The 18,134-nt window shown below is 37.6% G+C and overlaps 1 protein-coding gene across 1 annotated transcript; it reads left to right on the forward strand.

Annotated features, from left to right (window-relative positions):
• Positions 1 to 175: 175 nt before the first annotated feature.
• Positions 176 to 14,062, forward strand: LOC139711554 (ubiquitin carboxyl-terminal hydrolase MINDY-3-like). Its single transcript, XM_071623428.1, is given in 13 exon segments — positions 176 to 407; positions 409 to 424; positions 1,867 to 2,022; positions 2,847 to 3,018; positions 3,631 to 3,745; positions 4,672 to 4,745; positions 5,349 to 5,428; positions 6,525 to 6,595; positions 8,336 to 8,416; positions 9,669 to 9,814; positions 12,090 to 12,177; positions 12,844 to 12,918; positions 13,594 to 14,062. Coding segments are annotated over 13 exon segments (1,338 nt in total). The 5' UTR covers positions 176 to 293; the 3' UTR covers positions 13,744 to 14,062.
• Positions 14,063 to 18,134: the final 4,072 nt, after the last annotated feature.

An 18,134-nucleotide genomic window follows, 5' to 3' on the forward strand; every position in this document is an offset into this window, starting at 1 on the left:
CGCTACGGAGAGATCTAGAGAAAGGAAAGTGTTATTGCGCCATCTGTAGACCGTTTTTTTCCAGAAGGCAAATGTTGCGTGCATTATGTTGAACGAACACGGTCCGTATTCTTTGCAGTGACGATATCTATGCATATTGTATGTGAGCTCGCTTTGGAAGTTGTAGTTACAACGCGTAGTCCCATGCATACATCCATGCATTGCCTCCAAATTCAGTAGATCAAGTGAAATGGATTTTCGATCGGCAATAGTGGCACTGTCTTCACTTTAGTCTCTTACTTAGTTCTTCAGCCATGGCGTCCACGAGTTTACAAGAAACAGAAGAACATGGAGGTTCATCTGTACCGAATCCTGTGGAAGAAGTGAGGAAAATGACATGGGGCTGCGAGCTGAAAGAAGATGTTTTCGGCGCGATGGTCGCAAGGTAACGCTGTCGGTAACGCCAGATAATATCATTAGAATTAACACGTTAGATCTAAATGTAAATTAGTGCATGCATATGTTTTAAGTGATAGAGATTGGAACTCTATGTTCAAACTAACGATGTGTTGTTGGAGAATGAAACTAAGTCAGCCGGTTAGACTAGGAATATTCTAACATCAGTTGTCAGGTAGAGTCTAAACTTGTTCGACCTCTAACAATTAGTTACGGCTACATCGGTCTCTATTTCTAACGTTAATTTAATTGTTTATACATATAGAGCTAGGTCTAGTACACTTTGATTATAATTATATAAGTATTTAGTCGTTAGGGCCTATAGCTAGCCTAGGTCTAACTTAACTGCGATCAGCCTGAATGCTTTGCGTTCGGGCCACAGACAGTCAGTCAGTATAGACGTCTTAAGACCCTAACTAGGCCTATTTACACGTGGGTCGGCTTTATCGAGTTGTCCCCATACCAGTGCATTACCAGCGTCAAGCCGCCTCAAAAAATTTTTGAAAGTGTGTGTTTACACATAGCAGAAATGTCGGCTGTACGCTGCCTTGAAGTCAGCTTGACTACCCCCGTTTACACATATGGCGGCTTGGCTGGTCTGCGTGGCGAGACTTTCATGAGTCTGACGTTGGGGCACTCTTCATTTACACAATGATTTATTTCTTTTCGCGCTTTAATCGTGTTCAATCTCAAATCCTGTGTCGTGCTGTGATTTTCATTCTATGCGATTTCGCCACTAATATGATATTTTAGCACTTTTCACTTATCTGTTCTCCTGTTACGGACGCGTCTTCTTCATAGCTATGAAGTTTGATGATGTGAAGGAGCTCATCGAGCAAAATCGACTGAGATTTCATTCAAGTTGGTCATTCGGCATTCAGATTTCTGACGCGCAATACCAAGGTCAACAAATTCATGAACGATGACGTATCTGTACTATTGGTATTGCACAAGCCCATGATGATCACGTGACTCTCGAAAACCAGCGTCAGTCCGCTTTGTGTCTACACATACGTGAAGGCGGCGTGAGGCCGCCTTGAAGCCGACCTCAAACCACCTCCAAAGAGGTGGACCGAAACTGGGGCGGCCTCAAGCCGCCGTCAGTCTACTTGTGTGTTTCACTTACGTTCGAGGCGGCGTGAGGCCGTCTTCACACCGGCGTCAGTCGTTTGTGTAAATGGGGTCTAACTGAACTAAGTACAAGGAGCGCCCAGGGGTTCAAGGTCTAACTTACATTAAAGTCATTAGTCATTACAGATGTAATCTAAATTTCAGTCATGATTCTGTGTTGCCCTTTGACTTGAGCATGAATTATAGATAAAACTAACAGAGCGTACAAAATTAAAAAGATGTAGCATCATGTGTAGGTAGGCCTACGGCTACATCATTCTCATGCCCCTTTTCCTCCAATGATGTGGCTGTAAAATGCAGGTTTTGTATTCAGTGAAGATGAGCCGACGGCCCTGCTGCAATATGAGGGAGGACCGTGTGCCATCATTGCCCCACTCCAAGCCTTCCTCATCAAAAATCTCCTCTTTAGCCGTGATACACAGACAGACGATCCAGAAGCCTGGAGACAGACGCAGGGTGGGTATCCATGACAACAGGTCCATACTAGTCCACCATACAACTTGAGAAAATATTGCCTTCCAGAATACAAATGCATTGCATATCATCTCTATGGTAGAAATGGCTAATTTTCTCCTAAAATGAGATAAACTTACTTCTTTCTCATTCCCGCGGTTTGGTTCTTGATTGTGAATTTCGCCAACTGACTTACTTGCAAAATTGTCTTGAAAGTCTCAATTTGCAAAATATATATGGTACCAGGTATATTATGGTGTTTGATAAAGAAAGACTTGCTGATCAATGTAAAATTAAAGTGTAAGACACTGGGATGCAAGAGTAGTTTATAGTGTGTGAGTAGAATGCTAAAATCTACAGTGGCAGATTTCACACAGTATGCACTATATCAGTGGGGTGCCAAGTAAAAATCTAGAGGTAAAAATGTCAAGTGTAAAAATGTAAGAGGTGAAAATGCATTAGAAAACTTATGCAACAGAAAAGCATGGATATCAAAAGTCAGTAGTTGATGCAGGATAAAAATCTGGCATTCTCAGTAAAAACTTTTTGGGATGACATTCAAATACACTGTGTATGTACAATATTTCCCAGAATATAAAGGAATTCAGTGGTTTACACATTGTAAGTATACACTGTATTTTAACGGTCACTTGTCAAGTGATATCATAAGGTGCTATTTTGAGAAATTTTAAGTGCCCATTGAAGAGGGCAACCTTGAACATTGAAGATGTAATGCCAGTACAGTAGCAGCTTGTCCATGAAGCCAAATTGGGATGGACACCGGTGCAACAACGACATTCACAGGACTGTCTTATTTCCTGTGTTAGGTGACCAGAGGAAGCACTTATTGCTGTGTGCCATGCTAGAGGTCATCTGTGCTGTGTCCAGTGGGAGCTATGTCTTGGTCCTCCTGGAGGACAAGCAGGAACTGACCATTGAGAATGTTGCAGGAACGTCTGATGGAGAGCCGTCCCATGTTACCTTTCACCGTAATCTCAGGTGTGCTATTCTCTTCTCACATCATCATAGGACCACTGTATTTGAAGTGTGAGGACTGTGTCAAAAACAGTGTGTATAACTTTTTCCACAGTCATGTCCTTGAAACGCTCCTCTTACAGGTTATAAAGTTCACTGAGAAATGAAGTTTAGATATATCAATCTTGGTATGATTTGATTCACTAATTTGAAAAAAAAAAAAAGAGAACAGATACATATAGTTCACTTTGAAGAAGTTAAAGTGTATCGAATGAGTACATTTAGGAACACTTTGAAATGTATTCAGGAGGAGTAGGGCTTTTGTTTTCTTTGCTATGTCATTTCATTGTCAAGTGTTAACACTAATTCTTGAGCCTACTAGTTGTTCAATCTGTAATGTGTTCTGTGTTTATGATAGAATAGATGCCAGTTGTTGGCAGAAGTTGAAGGAGATTGGTAGAATTTGCAAATTTTCATTCCTTTGAGTAGTTCTTGCTCTCTTGTGATATTCCTCACCAAATTGTTACAACATGTACATTGCTTTGCAATTTACCTTTTTGGTGATGTTGATCCCGTATATGCTCTTGTTGGTGTCCTGTTCACACTACTGAAATGACATCTTTCATTCTCCTCCAGGATACAAACCTATCGGTCGGAGGATGAGCTGAAAGGAGCACTGATGACAACATATCATATGTTTGTTGGAGACGGAGGAATTCTTTTATTCCTCTATTCAGTCCTACTGACAAAGGTAGGAGAGTGCGGTGATGTAGTAATAACTTTCCAGGGGTGACAAGACCTGGTACTGTGAAAGTGGAAATTTTTTTGCGGTGTTGAAATTTTTGCGCATTTCGCGCAATCAGAAGCTAGCATGAAAATAAAAGCAGGCGAATATTTTTGCATGCCATGTGTTTCTGTTGTCGATGTCTTGATTCCGCGGAATTAAGAACAGGTGAACCTCATCTTACCAGCCAAGTGTGAAAAATTACTCATGCAAGAACAACCACTTTTACAGTACTGTATATCAAAAGTCATAAATTTCCTTGAAAATGAAAAAAGTTTTATGTTTTCATTACCTTATCCAAAATACCATCAATCTTTATGTCAAGTAATGTAGAAATATTGTTCACGATTACACTAGTATTTGTAATGTTTTTAAACTTAAGTCATTAATTATATGTTCAAAATTGAGTAAAGAGGTTTTTGAATATGTGCTATTTGAGGTACGAGGTCTTGTCACCCTAAGAGCAATAAGTCATAATTTCTTCCGAGATATACACGATATTGCAACTGTACATTAATGAGAACATGGCAAGATAAAGATGACAAGATTAACAAGATATGGGCATCCAGATTGATCTTCCAGGAATTTCTTTCTCAGGCAAAGACTTAGATTGATGTCTTTTATTTATGCGATGTCATAGTACTGATATATATAGTAATTATATTGTTTTCTCACCGTAATGAATTCAAATTTTATGGAAAATCCAACCTCTACATTAGTCATTACTATGTGAATGTCCAAATATAAACAAAATTGATGATAGGGTGTCAAAGATAGAGAAGAATGAGAAGAAAAAAACACCACACAGTAGATGAGAGTCTAAATTATGTAGTTCTGTGTAAGAGGTGTAATACGATCATACCCTCGACTCTGTCTTCATATTTATTTCACAGGGACTTGAGGTGATTCGTGAGGAAGTGGAGGACCCCACAGAGCCGCTGATTGACGGAATATACGGCCATGGAAAGTGAGTACAGTACTAACACCAATGCCATATTGCATAAGTTGGTTGAGATCAACCATTAATCAGAATTTGAAACTTCCTGAGTACTCTATTCTGCTTGGTATATTCCTGTATTACCTTTGATTTCATATTTTTAGAGCCCAGAATTGATACTGTAAAAGGGGACGTTTTTGCGAGAGTAATTTTTCGTGCTCAGCTGGGTTAGATAAATTTTACGTTAAAATTCTGCTGAATCAAGAAATAAAACAGTAGTTATGTAGAACAAGCAAAAATGAAATTGCATGCTTTTATTTTTGAGCTAATTTCTTACCCAGAATTGAGGTGTGTTATGATAATTGTAAAGATAACCATTGCTTTGCCGTTTGTGGACATAATGAGTTTATGAAGTTGATAACCTGATATCATATTGTTATTGTTTTTATATTAAAAGTTTGTGATTGCTATCATTTATATGGTGGTTGGTAAAGACCACATAGAGCCTAAGACTACAGACAATACAAATTTATATTTCATTGTCATTATGATGGTACTGGAACAGAGAAGAAACTCTGTAAATCTATGAATATTAATGTGGTATACTATGTACTCTGTTGATCTCTTTCACAGCCAATGTCTGATAAACTTGATGGTAACTGGCCGAGCTGTGTCACATGTCTTTGACCACGAGAAGGATGTAGCTGGTCTACGTAAGTCACGTCACACAATTCTGATGTTCTAATTTTCTATCTTGTCATGATCTGTAGAGATTCCATGATAAGATATTCTATTTGTCTAATAATGTTGCTTGAAAAAAGAGAAAAGCCAAGACAGAAAAAAAAGATGTGATAAAGAACACGTGGACTAAGAAATTCAAGCAGGAATGTAATGTTAGAATAGCATGATTATATCTTATTGTCATCAGGAAATATGACACAATAAATATTTTCAAAATTTAAGTATCGAGGCTCTGGTATCTCGCAGAGAATTAATCTAGACTTGCACAGGTTGTATTTGATGTTTAGGTTAAGTTTGTCTTGATCAAATCAAGAGCAAAATTTGCCATGGTATCATCTGTAGATAGATTCTTCATTTATAAAGCATAAGGCAAGTTTTCAAAGGTTACCAGTAAAATTAAGACCAAAAATACGCTTTCTCATTATCATAGAAAAAAGAAAAGGATATTATCACCAACAAACAGGGCAGGTACTATTCTGTTACAGCTATCTGTGTTTGTGCAAGTGCACTTTATATAAACGTGGTCTTCAGTGTGTTCCTGCTACATTTTTAGTTGTTGTTTTTTCTTTACATTGCTTTTGCTTTTACCTCTTTGCATTCTCGAGAAGGTACAGTGTATGTAGACTTGTTTCAACAATTCTGAAATGCCAACGTTAGCCAGAGCCCAACATCAGACAAATTTTGAATTGTGTTTGTTAACTGGAGATTTCACATTATGGGGACTGAACAAAAGTGAAATCATACACAATAGATTTATCAAACCCTAGATGTAGAAAATATCTTGATTTACATGCATGCTGGCTTCCTTTATGTGGTTTGTTTCTTGCATTTCTAGAAGTGTTTGCAATGTTTGAGAGGATCCAAACACATAATGGTGAATTCATTACCACTAGAATCATTTTTGATCACTGCGTTGCAATGGCATCGGAAATTGGTCTCTATACTGTGGTCCTGAAATAGTAATGTATACACTGTACAAATTAAAATGCATTTTGTAACTGACAAGTGTATGTTGTATGTTTGAACTAAAGAATTTGTTTTGTTGTTACTGTTGTTTTCCTGTACCAGAAATGAAGGGTATCTCCAGGCAATCCACAGTTGGCTTTCTTACTATCTTGGAGAATCTCAAATACTGTGAGGTGAGTTACCAACCTCTTACATCTGTTTGTCACATCCCCTTTTTTGTGCGTAAGGTTTAAGACTCACTGAATAAAAAATTTTTGTGCAGCGTTTATATCTTTTCTTCTTTCTGTCTTTAATTCATATATCTATTGTCGTATTATCATTTAATTCAGGGAACAATAAGCAGTGATACTGATTATGCAGTTAAAGGTTGAAAACCTGATCCTAACCCAGAGTGGGTGATAAGTACTCTGCAAATTCTTTAATAGCCAGTGATATAATCCTGTCATATAGCCTTATGGCCCTGGCATAACATGAACTCGCAATAATTACGTGTACTATCATCTCATGCATTGATCATCTGTCATTTCTATAGGATATTATGTAGAAATTTATGATAAACGGACAAAACTTAGGCAGTGAAATGTGTGCTCTCATATCGCAAGATTGAAGTGTAAATTCAATGTGACTGTATTTACCGAAGTCTTTCAAGTATTTTGTGCGCTGTGTGTACAGCAGACTTTTGTAAACTCCCCAAGTCTTTGATAAACTTGTCTTTGAGAAGGAAGCCATCAACTTCATGTGCTGATTTGTTCTAGTTATGTTGTGTACTTTATAGTAGAGCAAAGTACTGGCTAACAGATATGTGATACTTCTACTCCTGGAATCAGGAAGTTTAAACACTGTCCATTACATGTGCCAGACAGTCATTTTAAAATTGAGGTGCAGGTTGTGAAACTGAAACTTTGGAAGTGCCAAATGGGTTACATATTAAAAACTTTATTATAGATGAATGAAGTGTTTTCTACACCTTCATGTCTTTCGTAGAGTAAAACTATATTGGAAAGTGTGTCAAATGAGTTCAAACTAGGCTTCCTTTCCATATTACCTGAGTTTCACTTCCAGTAGACATATACATTGTAAGCATTTGAAATCTTTTACATGTGAGCTTCATAAACTATTAGGGACATATCAATGTGTGAAAGCAAATTACTGTGTCTTTCTGTTCTTTTTATGGCTATATACATGTATAACTTATAGTCCCATTTGGAGAGTTTTAGGGATAAAATATGTGTTTGGAGAGAATGACTTATATTTTTTTTGGATGTGACATAATTTGACAATAAATCCAAGGACCCCATGCACTGCCTGAATTGAAGGACTAATAATGAATGTAAAAAATAGGAACAGTTATCAAATTTGCAGATAATTATGATCCTTCAATTTCTTGACATCATAATGTGACTTTTTAGAGTGGGTGTGCTTTTTATTGTTGATATATTGTTGTGATTTCGATCTTGACATTAGACTGAGAAAAGCATAAAAACACTTAACCTTGTGTCTATTAGATAAGATGAAAATTAAGAGTAATGGGGCAACTGTAAGAATCTCAGGATTTCCCAGGACTAATTTAAACTTTAAGTTTAGAATTTAAAAGTTAGCAGTCTTGATCCCATCTTCAGATTCTCAAAGACAGAATACATGTACTTGATGGACATAAGAAGATTGTGTGGAGATAACAATTAGTGAGCCATGATTTTCATGGCAAAATTCCCAAATCATTGCCTTTTTTTTTTTGGCAATAATGTAGAAATAATTATCTAAATGCAGATTAGAAAGTTGTAATAATAATGGAAATTGCAATTGTAACAATATTGTGCCTATAATGAATATTGCATGTGACATTGTATTTCAGTAAATCAGATAAGAATTGGGTACCCTTAAAAATGCTGTTTTCTCTCCCTATTGACTCTCAGGTTGGTACTTTCCTGAAAAGTCCAAGTACTCCAATTTGGATTCTTGGCAGTGAAACTCATCTCACTGTCTTCTTCTCTCAGGTAAGATGGAGAAAAAACTAATTTTACTGCTAGAATGAACTGATGTACTTCTAGTGATTCTATGAGGATAAGAGGATCCTTTTAGAGTGGAGTCTTCATAGAATATTTAGTGGATGATCACATACGGCATTTTTTAATTTTTTTTTTTTTTCATTTTGCTTACTGTCAGTGCATCACATTAATTTGAATCGTGTGGACAAAATGAGTAAATTTAGCAAAATATTTCCTATTATTTTTCACGGTATATTGTATCATGCAAAATTTCCACTCTGAAATATTCCAAATTTGCAGTAAATCATAATATTTCCTTTCACTCATATCACACTTCATGTCTTTGATATCAAGGTCTGAAATTCAAGAAGGCAAAAAAAAAAAATACCAACAACAAAAGCACACAAAAATGAAAACCTAATGTTTGTAGTGGAGCCGTCGTTTATGACTAGAAATCTGTTTAAAGGGGACTTCTGGATGATTTTCAGATTTTTACACTTGAACAACTATAAATTAGATAAACTGAGTACAGAGTTTCAGAATTTATAGTGATGGGGATGAGGAATGAGAATGTTTTTAAAATCTATAACAAATTGCAATGAGCAAGGATGATGACATCGCAGCCTCACCATAAGAATGTGTGAGTTGGGGCTCAAGGAAGCAGAACAAAAGAAGAAGGCATGCATAGATTTTTCACAGGTGAACTTGTTGAGCAAGCGGTATTGTAATGGAATTACAATTCTACATTTCTGAAATATATGAGGCTCTCATGTCATCGACACTGCTCAGTGTAATTTGTTTAAGATTTTCAATTTATTGGTTTCTCTGCTCAGGGACCACAATAGATTCCACGAATCTATACATGGAGCTGTCGATTTATGTACTACATAATGTGAAATTATGAAAATCGTCCGGAATGCCCCTTTAATATGCGTAACATCATAACTGATGGCATTGCTGGGAGACTGAAGCTGCTCACTTTCATGCTCATGCTGAGCATATGAAACTTTAGCTGCTTGGTTTGCCATTTGCGATGGTAGCCATCAGTTTCTCCTTTGCTTTAATTGGCTATGAAATAGTGTTGCTATGGCAGAGTTACCATTAAGTTTAAAGTTACATGCGTACCAATCCATAGTTTCATGCAACAGGGCCCAGATAGCTGATCATCATTACTGTATTGTTCATTGACCTTTGACTGCAAGAAGTTTGAAGTTACCCTATTGATGAAGAGAGTACAATCATTGTTTTGCTTCTTTGATAGGAAGTAGCGCTGGTCGCTCCTGAGTCTAAGTGGGAGAAAGCTAGAAGAGTGTTCAGTGAGTATGACACAGAAGGCAGTGGGTTCATCCAGTGTGCTATGCTGCAAACTGTCCTGGAGGCTTTGGAACTTGTAGCTGTTCAGGAGTAGTAAGTCAGCTGAAGTCAGCCAAACCCCGTGGGCTGTGTTAATCTTGTAATGTGCTATGGTGCCATTACAGTACAGTCACATCCATTCGAACAGTTCTACTACATTGTACTCTGTAGTTACAGTACCTCCGCCATGGAAGGAGGTTATGTTTTCATTACCGTTTGTTTGTTTGTCCGTAGCAAAATAACTCAAAAAGTTTTGAACAGATTAATAAAACTTACAGAAACGGTTGAGAATGACATAAGTAACAGATGATTAAATTTTGGTAGTGATCCAGGATTTTTTTTTTTTTTTTTTGGATTTTATGAAGGATTTTTGATATTTTGGCAGGTAGGGTCAATGAACTTGGGAGTTCAGGCTGCGTATTTTTGAGGTTTTCATATACGCACTAAGGTGCGTGCTCTAGTGTTTACTAAGGCGAGGCGCGCCACACAGCTTGAAGTTGATGACGTAACAAAAGGCTTCTATATTGCTAAATTGGGCGACTTTCAGCAGGCATACAACATCCATATGGGTGGAAATCACTGATCTTTATGGAAGAACAAGATCAGTGGTGGAAATAGCTGCTTGGCGGAGGTCTGCGCTCTCAGAGTGCTTCTCTAGATATAACTGTGCACCCTCTGTTATTAGTTACCCCCTGCATGTTCACGGAATATATCTACCATCTGATGCCATATTCAGTGAGGCCAAAGGTGGAATGGAATATGGCACCAGACCATGCATATTTTTCCATATTTCAGGACAACTGTTGGGGGCAATGACTTTATCTTTCAGCATCATCTCATGAGTAAATTTTCAATGAAAACATAGACCCCTAATTTGTATTTCAGAAATTTTGGTCTCCACACCAATTCTGCTTAATTGTCTTTCTTTCTACAGTGCTGCGAGCTAGGAGTAGATTGAAAACAGCTCAAGTGTGCATAAATGAACAATGTAAAATACAATATATGTGACCGTGCACCTCAAAACGAACATAAAGTCGCACACACTGATTTTGGGTGAGGACTGAAAATAAGTGAAATGCGTCAACCTAGCCGAACTCGACTTTTTCATACTTTTTGAAAGAGCGGGTCTTTTCTTACATTATGCTAAAATTTGGTATCATCAAACCGGCAGGAAAGTGTTTTTTTTAGCAGTTTATCTCGAACATTTTTTGGTAGAATAGTGTGATTAGGTGTGTCTTTAGAATCCCTTTTTCATTTCTGAAAAACCTTGTCCACACTCTTCACTTTCAACTCTAATAACTTTTGAAAGGATAGGACTACTGCTTTGAAAGTTGGCATTAATTATGGACAGAATATGTTAATGAGGCATGCTTAATTTCAGTGTAATCTGATAATCTCTTCATTGTTGTTACCCTGGTGTATTACTTCCTGTTTTTTGTCCCATTCATCGCACAGCTAGCACGGTTTGGTAAAAGATTAAGCGCTTGAATAGACACTGTACTTCAGAGCCTCTTTTCTCAGTTCACACATTTCCTGAGTTTGTGTTTTCTTTCCAATATTTAGATAGGTTAGGAGAGTCCATTTGATTTCAGTTATACATCATTTTAAAGCTTAAAGTCTGCTCTTTCAGAATATGGTCTTAACTAAAAATTCATGTCTTGCGACTTTTTGTTTGTTTCGAGGTGCAGGGTCACATATAACAGGGGCAATGAACTTGTTCACAAAAAATGGGATATATTATGCCGTCCACTGACTAATCAGATTACAGAATTCACCATCATTATGAGATAAGTTATCATATCTATGTTTCTGTGGTAAAGCCCTGTAAGGTTGACTTTGTTCCAGAGGCCATGAGTATGTATGAATGTCTCGTGCCAGAGTACAAGGATAAATCATTGACAATAACGCAACTTGTAGACAAGAAGTGGGCAAGTTTGGACAGTGACATGAATTATAAAATGGTTTGAGAAAATTCTGCATTCTGATATGTCGACAGCCGTGCATGAGTACTGGCTGCAAGTACAATATCAAACAGTCATTGCAATCACTCATGATAGAAACCTGAAATGTGTAATATGTAACATAGTTACCATGCACACACTTCATTCTGACACATTCAGACCTCTGCATCATTTGTATACTAGTGCTTGACACATGCCATGCCAGAGATGTAAACAGGCCTGTGATCTGTTGATTTTGTGCAGTCTGAACCCTCCATTTGCAATTTGTTGTTTTTGATCAAATCATTCATTTAATTACTGTCAATACCCTGGCAATCATCTTGGACCAAACCCAATGCCATTCATTCCCATGTTATCATATTTGACAGTGTGGACTTCATGGCACAACGTTTGGATCCTGAGAAGTGTGGTATCATACTGCAGAATGCTTTCATGGCTGAGTTCTTCCCTGATGAGGTAAGATTTCTTCTTCCTGGGATACTTCCCCTTTCCCATTATTGAGTCAAGATAGATTCAGAAACATGTCTAGTATCATTTCAGCTGCATAACATCTCAAAATATCTTCAGACCTTTTGCCTAGTTCCAAACTCTTTGAAAATGAATAGACATTCAAATGGTAGTTGTGGTTTTTTCTAATCTGAAATTGTGCATTGTAGTCTAACTTACTGTCAGTAGTAAAAGTACTATGGACTTACTGTAAGTGGAACTTTTTGCAGTGTTGAAATGATTGTGCAGTGCACGCAACCAGAAAGTAGACAAAAATAAAAGCATGTGGATATTTTTGCTTGCCATGTGTTTAATTAGTTAATTTTATGTTTCCACAGAATTAAAAACATGTGGAACTCATCTTACCCAGCCAAGTGTGGAAATTACTCGTACGAAAATATCCACTTTTACAGTAGTCACCCAGAGTAGCATATTTAGTTTGCACCGCTCTGTATAACTTACAAGCCATTTAATAATACAAGTTTAATGGGTGTCTATGAACTTAAAATTACAATGAATATACAATTGATCATTGTCATTTCTTGTCTTACATTTCGATTTTAATAGTGTGGAGTGATATCCAATGTACTGAGTTGCAAGAATTAATAGAGCTGTTATATCATGTTACCTTTGCAGCCGGATAGGTTACTACCAGAGCACTTCACAGTCTATCACTACAATGGATTAAGACGCTCATGTCCAAATGGAAAGGTCAGTATTTGTCTTCTGTCTTTATGGTCAGTATTTGTCTTCTCTCGTAGTGGTCTTCCCAATGACCTCTCATCTCCCTGACTCACCATTCTTACCACTCTAATCCCATTTTCTGATTTTGTTGATTTATTCTTTCAGTGGTTGAATGTCTCCTTTCCTCTGGTTAGAGATTAAGAATCATAACCATGGTTCTCCAGAATTGATATTTGAATCCTACCATGGCTTTTCTTCCAAGCATTTGAAGATCTACTCGGAAATGTTATGTCTAGTATGTGAAATCCGTATGCTTCATATACTCATATGAACACTTCTTCCATGCAAAGCCATGTGTTTACAAACTTTATAGTGAAATTTTAGACAAAAGTAATAAATGATGTGCTTAGAAAATAACAGATTTACTCTAACAGAATTGGCTTACATAAATACCACTAAAGTTATTGTTTGGCATACAGTGTAGGAAAGAAAATGTTTGTCATGCTATGTTTATCATTATGTTTATCAAAAACCATGATACTATGTGTAGCAATGCAAAATGATTCAGCACCAACTCATGTCAGTGGTTAGCATTTATTTTACCGACCATTTGTCAGTACCAGACATGAATGATGGAAAGAATGATGGTAAAATTTGGGAGGAAGAATATGGATGATTATTTTAGGAATGGTATACCTGCAGGTGATGTTCCTGAAAGGAAGAGGCTCTGCCCCCAATCCTGGAGAGATTGACATCCTGACTGAAGCCACGCCCCTCAAGTCCTGCCTGCGAACAAAATGGCCAACATTTGAGGCAGAGTGGGAGAATGGAGCGAACCCATCGATTATTTGACACATCTCAGGGCTAGATTCCAAGACTAGCTCTAGTTATACGTCTAGAGATGGACTCTTTAGCATAGGCTTTGGTGCCCGGCCTGCATGGACTTGTAAATACAAACCTAAACCATCCAGCTTATTTATTTCACCACGGTGGTGGAAAGATATATGGAGAAATGCTGTAGTTGGTAGTTGAGTGGTGTCAGCATTTCTAATGCAGAGTTATTCCTGATAGTGTTAGGCTCACATTCTCTTGCCACTGCAGACCTCATACAGTATGCTATGTACAGTTTTATTGTTAACTTCTTTTTTAGCTTTTGTCAAGGTGGCATATTAAAGAGGCTTAGTGCACATTTTGTTTTATACATCAAGCAAACAAATATGTGTTATGTAACATTGTACCTTGCAAAGTATAGGTCCAGTGTGATATCTAGAAGAGGGCAATTTCTGCAAACTTGTGCACAAAGGTGGTGACTTTAACCAACAGGCTTCTCAGTGGAGAAGATTCACAGGGTGGTAGATATCTGTCTGTTAGCTGGGACGGAACGATACACAACACATCGCGTGGTAGACATTATCTCCCGATAAAGGATAGCGGGAAGAATCTTGGAAAGTAATGCAATAACTAGCAGTAAAATGAAGACAGCATTATCTGCTTTGTGCTCATCGTGAAGGCACTCGTTGCTTGTTCACCTTCTCGTGAGTTTTTGTGTCCAGCTCAGAGAAGTAGCAGCAGTACCATAGTCCTTGGGTAAATTGCTATTGTGATTGATGTTGTAGGTACAGTGTGACAAGAAGATTTCTCAACGTTTAAGTTAGGTCATGGCGATTCTTAAGAACTTCAAGGGTGTGAAATCCATTCATTTTTATACTTATCAAGAAACGTAATTGTAACGCTGAATTACAAACATGATTGGAATTACGATTTTAGTCATCATCCATTCACACGACTGAGGAAGGCTTCGCAGATTCTGTAGTTTTTGAATTTCAGAGTGAGGAGGGGAGGTCTGGCTTCTTTCCAAGTTCCCATCGATCATTCTTTAGTGGTAAGTAGCCCACGCATTGACTGCAGTCCGAGCACTTGAGGAGTATGTTTTTTTCGGCAGAAGTGGTTGAAACTTGAAAGGTCACCATAAGCTCCTCCCCACCAAAAACAAGATCTGGAGGTCAATCCGTTCACATGACTTTATGGTTCGCTAATTCTGGCAAATCGTGATTAGAAAACACCTCCAGACCGTTATTTGAAACACAATTGGAATAACTGTACGATTCAAATCGCCCTCCGTGATTCCAGTTTGCATTTACACAGCAAGAATGCTCTAAAATTTGAATCATGATTACCATGGTTCCTCGTGTAAACGAGACACCGCGCTTATACGAGGAACCATGTTTTGTTCCCATACACTGCTATTTTGTATGCTGACTTGCTTAATGTTTAGTTTAGAATGTTTGCTTTCACTCACTTTTGAAGGGACTTACTAAATATGATTTTTTTTTTTAAACCTACAATGTGTGATCTACAAAATGCTGTTTTCTGATTTCATTGTTAAAATAAGCATGTCACAAGTTGGGTACCTTATTCATGCAATTACCCATGTAACGAAATTCTCTTCTCCCCATATATTAACTGAAGAAATTCCTCTCTTTTTTTTTCGTATTACACTGAGGATAATTATAACAAAATGCATACTGTCATGAATTATATAATGAATTTCCTGATCATAAAAACCTTGCCATTCTGAGTTGTCTCCATACAAGAAAGGATGACCATGGTAGTTTTAGTGACATCAGTCACTCATGAGTAGAGTGCTGTTGGCAGTGTTCACACAGAAATAAATATTCACACTGGGTATATCTGTATTAAAGATGGGCCATCCCTTTTGCCTTCCTTCCCAAATAGCACAGAACATGATATATTCCACCAGAATGACAAGGCTATGGTAAAGCTATAACATTTCTGTGATATTTGAAGGTTGTTAGCCATTAAAATTCAAGTAATGCACCAAATGCTCACCGTAATGTATTCTGTGTACGAGGCACAGCTGCATATACTAATCCTCCTGTGGTTGTAATTATGATACTTATACTTGGAACAAAAGATATGCATGTGAAAGCTGTCATAAAGGAAGAATCCACTAGCTTCTTTTACTTTGCTACTGATGGCAAATAACAACACACCACTTACATGAACTATACGTACAACTAAGTGCATCACGCAGGTCTGTAAAACTAGACTAGTAGTTTAGATTTGTAATTTTTTCGTAGTACGAAATAATTATTCGAATCTTAACAGTCAATTTCACTCAACAAATAAAGACCCTCTTGAGTTCAAAATTTACAAGAGGTTTCCAAATAGTGTTTTCTTCAATACCTAGGTGTTCTCACCAAATTTTAACAAATTTGCATGCAAAAGGGATGACCTATCTTTAAAGAAACAGTGCTGTTCCTTGCCTGGTCTAGATTGTCAATCACAAGACCACAGACTTCAATACAATTTACTCTTTACCAACACTGTTTTCACTGACTTAACTTATAATTAGCCATGGAAGGCTGCATGCCAGTCTTTACCAGTAACTAAATGACTTGGGTAAAACTATGTCAAAGACCAAGTATGTATATGGTGCTGCTGTGTGATGAATTGATTCTATATTCAGTGGGTGAATGGTAGTGAAGTTTATGTGAATAATGTATATGTTTGTATTCATTTTCATTTGTAGCTGGAATAGTGATAATTTATGACACCATGTGTTAACGTGAGCTCAAGTTCAGTTTATATGAGACCAAAGTCATGTATGTATATGACTGTATTGTATTGTGAGATTTGTCTTGATTTGTGCCATGTTCTGTTTGTAGGAAATTATGGTACAGAGACCACACTTATGGTGTCTTTAAATATTGCATGTCCGACCAGACAGTTCACTATAAGGAACTGTAATTGTATAATGGATCAATTATAATCTTTGCAAACGGGTTGAGAGATGAAGACATGCAGGTGATACACTCATCATTACTGACCAATTTTTTTCCCCCCCCTTTTTAAAAAATTTGTATCGGTTACATATGCCATGCATATGATAAATCAGCTCTATGTGGCAGGTATACTGTAAAAGTGGAAATTTTCGCGGTGTTGAAATTTTCGCGCATTTCGCGCAACCAGAAACTAGCGCGAAAATAAAAGCACGCGAATATTTTTGCATGCCACATGTTCCAATGGTTGATGTCTTGATTCCGCGGAATTAAAGACACGCGAAACTCTTCTCACCCGGCCAAGCGCGAAAAATTAGTCGCGCGAAAGTATCCACTTTTACAGTACTCATTTCATGTACTTTGTAATTTGTCTTAACCCGTCGAAAACTAGTCCCGAGTATACTTGGGCAAGTGTCTATGGGAAATGTGTGTTGTAGCAAAGTCAGTTCGTCCTCAACGAGTTAATACATGTACTTGAAAGTGGTCCATATCTCTGTATACACTCATATTATGAATCAAATGATACACAGGTTTACTCCATGCATAGGCTGAGTTGTATTGAAGCAGTTCTGTTTGGAATGGCTGTAAAGTACTCTATTTGACATCATGTTCAAACCAGGCCTCAGTTATTTCATGCATACGCTTCCAACTGATGCAATTAGAGGGGTGCTTCATTTAGATATTTTGTCATTGCCCAGCAAGATGCCCCCATGTACACTGTGCATACCCTAGACATTTGACTGGAGTGCTGTATAGATGGTGCAAACTGCATCCATGGAACGATTCACAGATGTATAGCAATGGTTGATGAGGAGCTGGCTAGCGAGCTTAAGGTTACATTGTTGTGAGAAAATGCCACCAAAAGTCCATCAGATTTCATGTATGGATTTTATTAGTATCCGAACGTCATGTGCAACATTTCAACTCAACCTCATGGTTACTTCAGTTTGTGATCTTGTTCCACCTTACTTTCCTGTGGTTTCCAGTGTTGTATGGTACATTGTGGTACATTAAGGTACATACCAGTGTTGAATTGTTGGACTGTGTGTCTGATTGTGTCCACAGGTCATATCTTGTCAAATGTAATTCAAAACAGGGGAAACCCCTCTTTCAAGAGACTGCTAGGACCACTGATTTTACCTCGTTTTAACCTGTACCTCCTTGTAAGAATTTAACCAGCTACGTACAATAATGGAAAATTAGGACCGCCAAATTAACCATGTTAAAAGTGATACCTCGTAGTAAGCAAGCTTGTTAATAGCTAGTTCTTATATAGCGCATTTCAGAGTTGTTAAGAATTTCAATGCGCTTTACAGACTATCATTACCTGGTCACTGGATACATTACTTCCAACCAGCAGGTTTAACAGGGTTTCCGTGTATTTGATATCATTCTGAAATGGTTGCAGAGGGTATGCTGACATAGAAGATTCCATGGTGC

Source organism: Diadema antillarum, unplaced genomic scaffold, assembly GCF_040938485.1.
Source record: "Diadema antillarum isolate AM-2024a unplaced genomic scaffold, OU_Dant_1.0 seq00001670_RagTag, whole genome shotgun sequence".
Taxonomy (NCBI): domain Eukaryota; kingdom Metazoa; phylum Echinodermata; class Echinoidea; order Diadematoida; family Diadematidae; genus Diadema; species Diadema antillarum.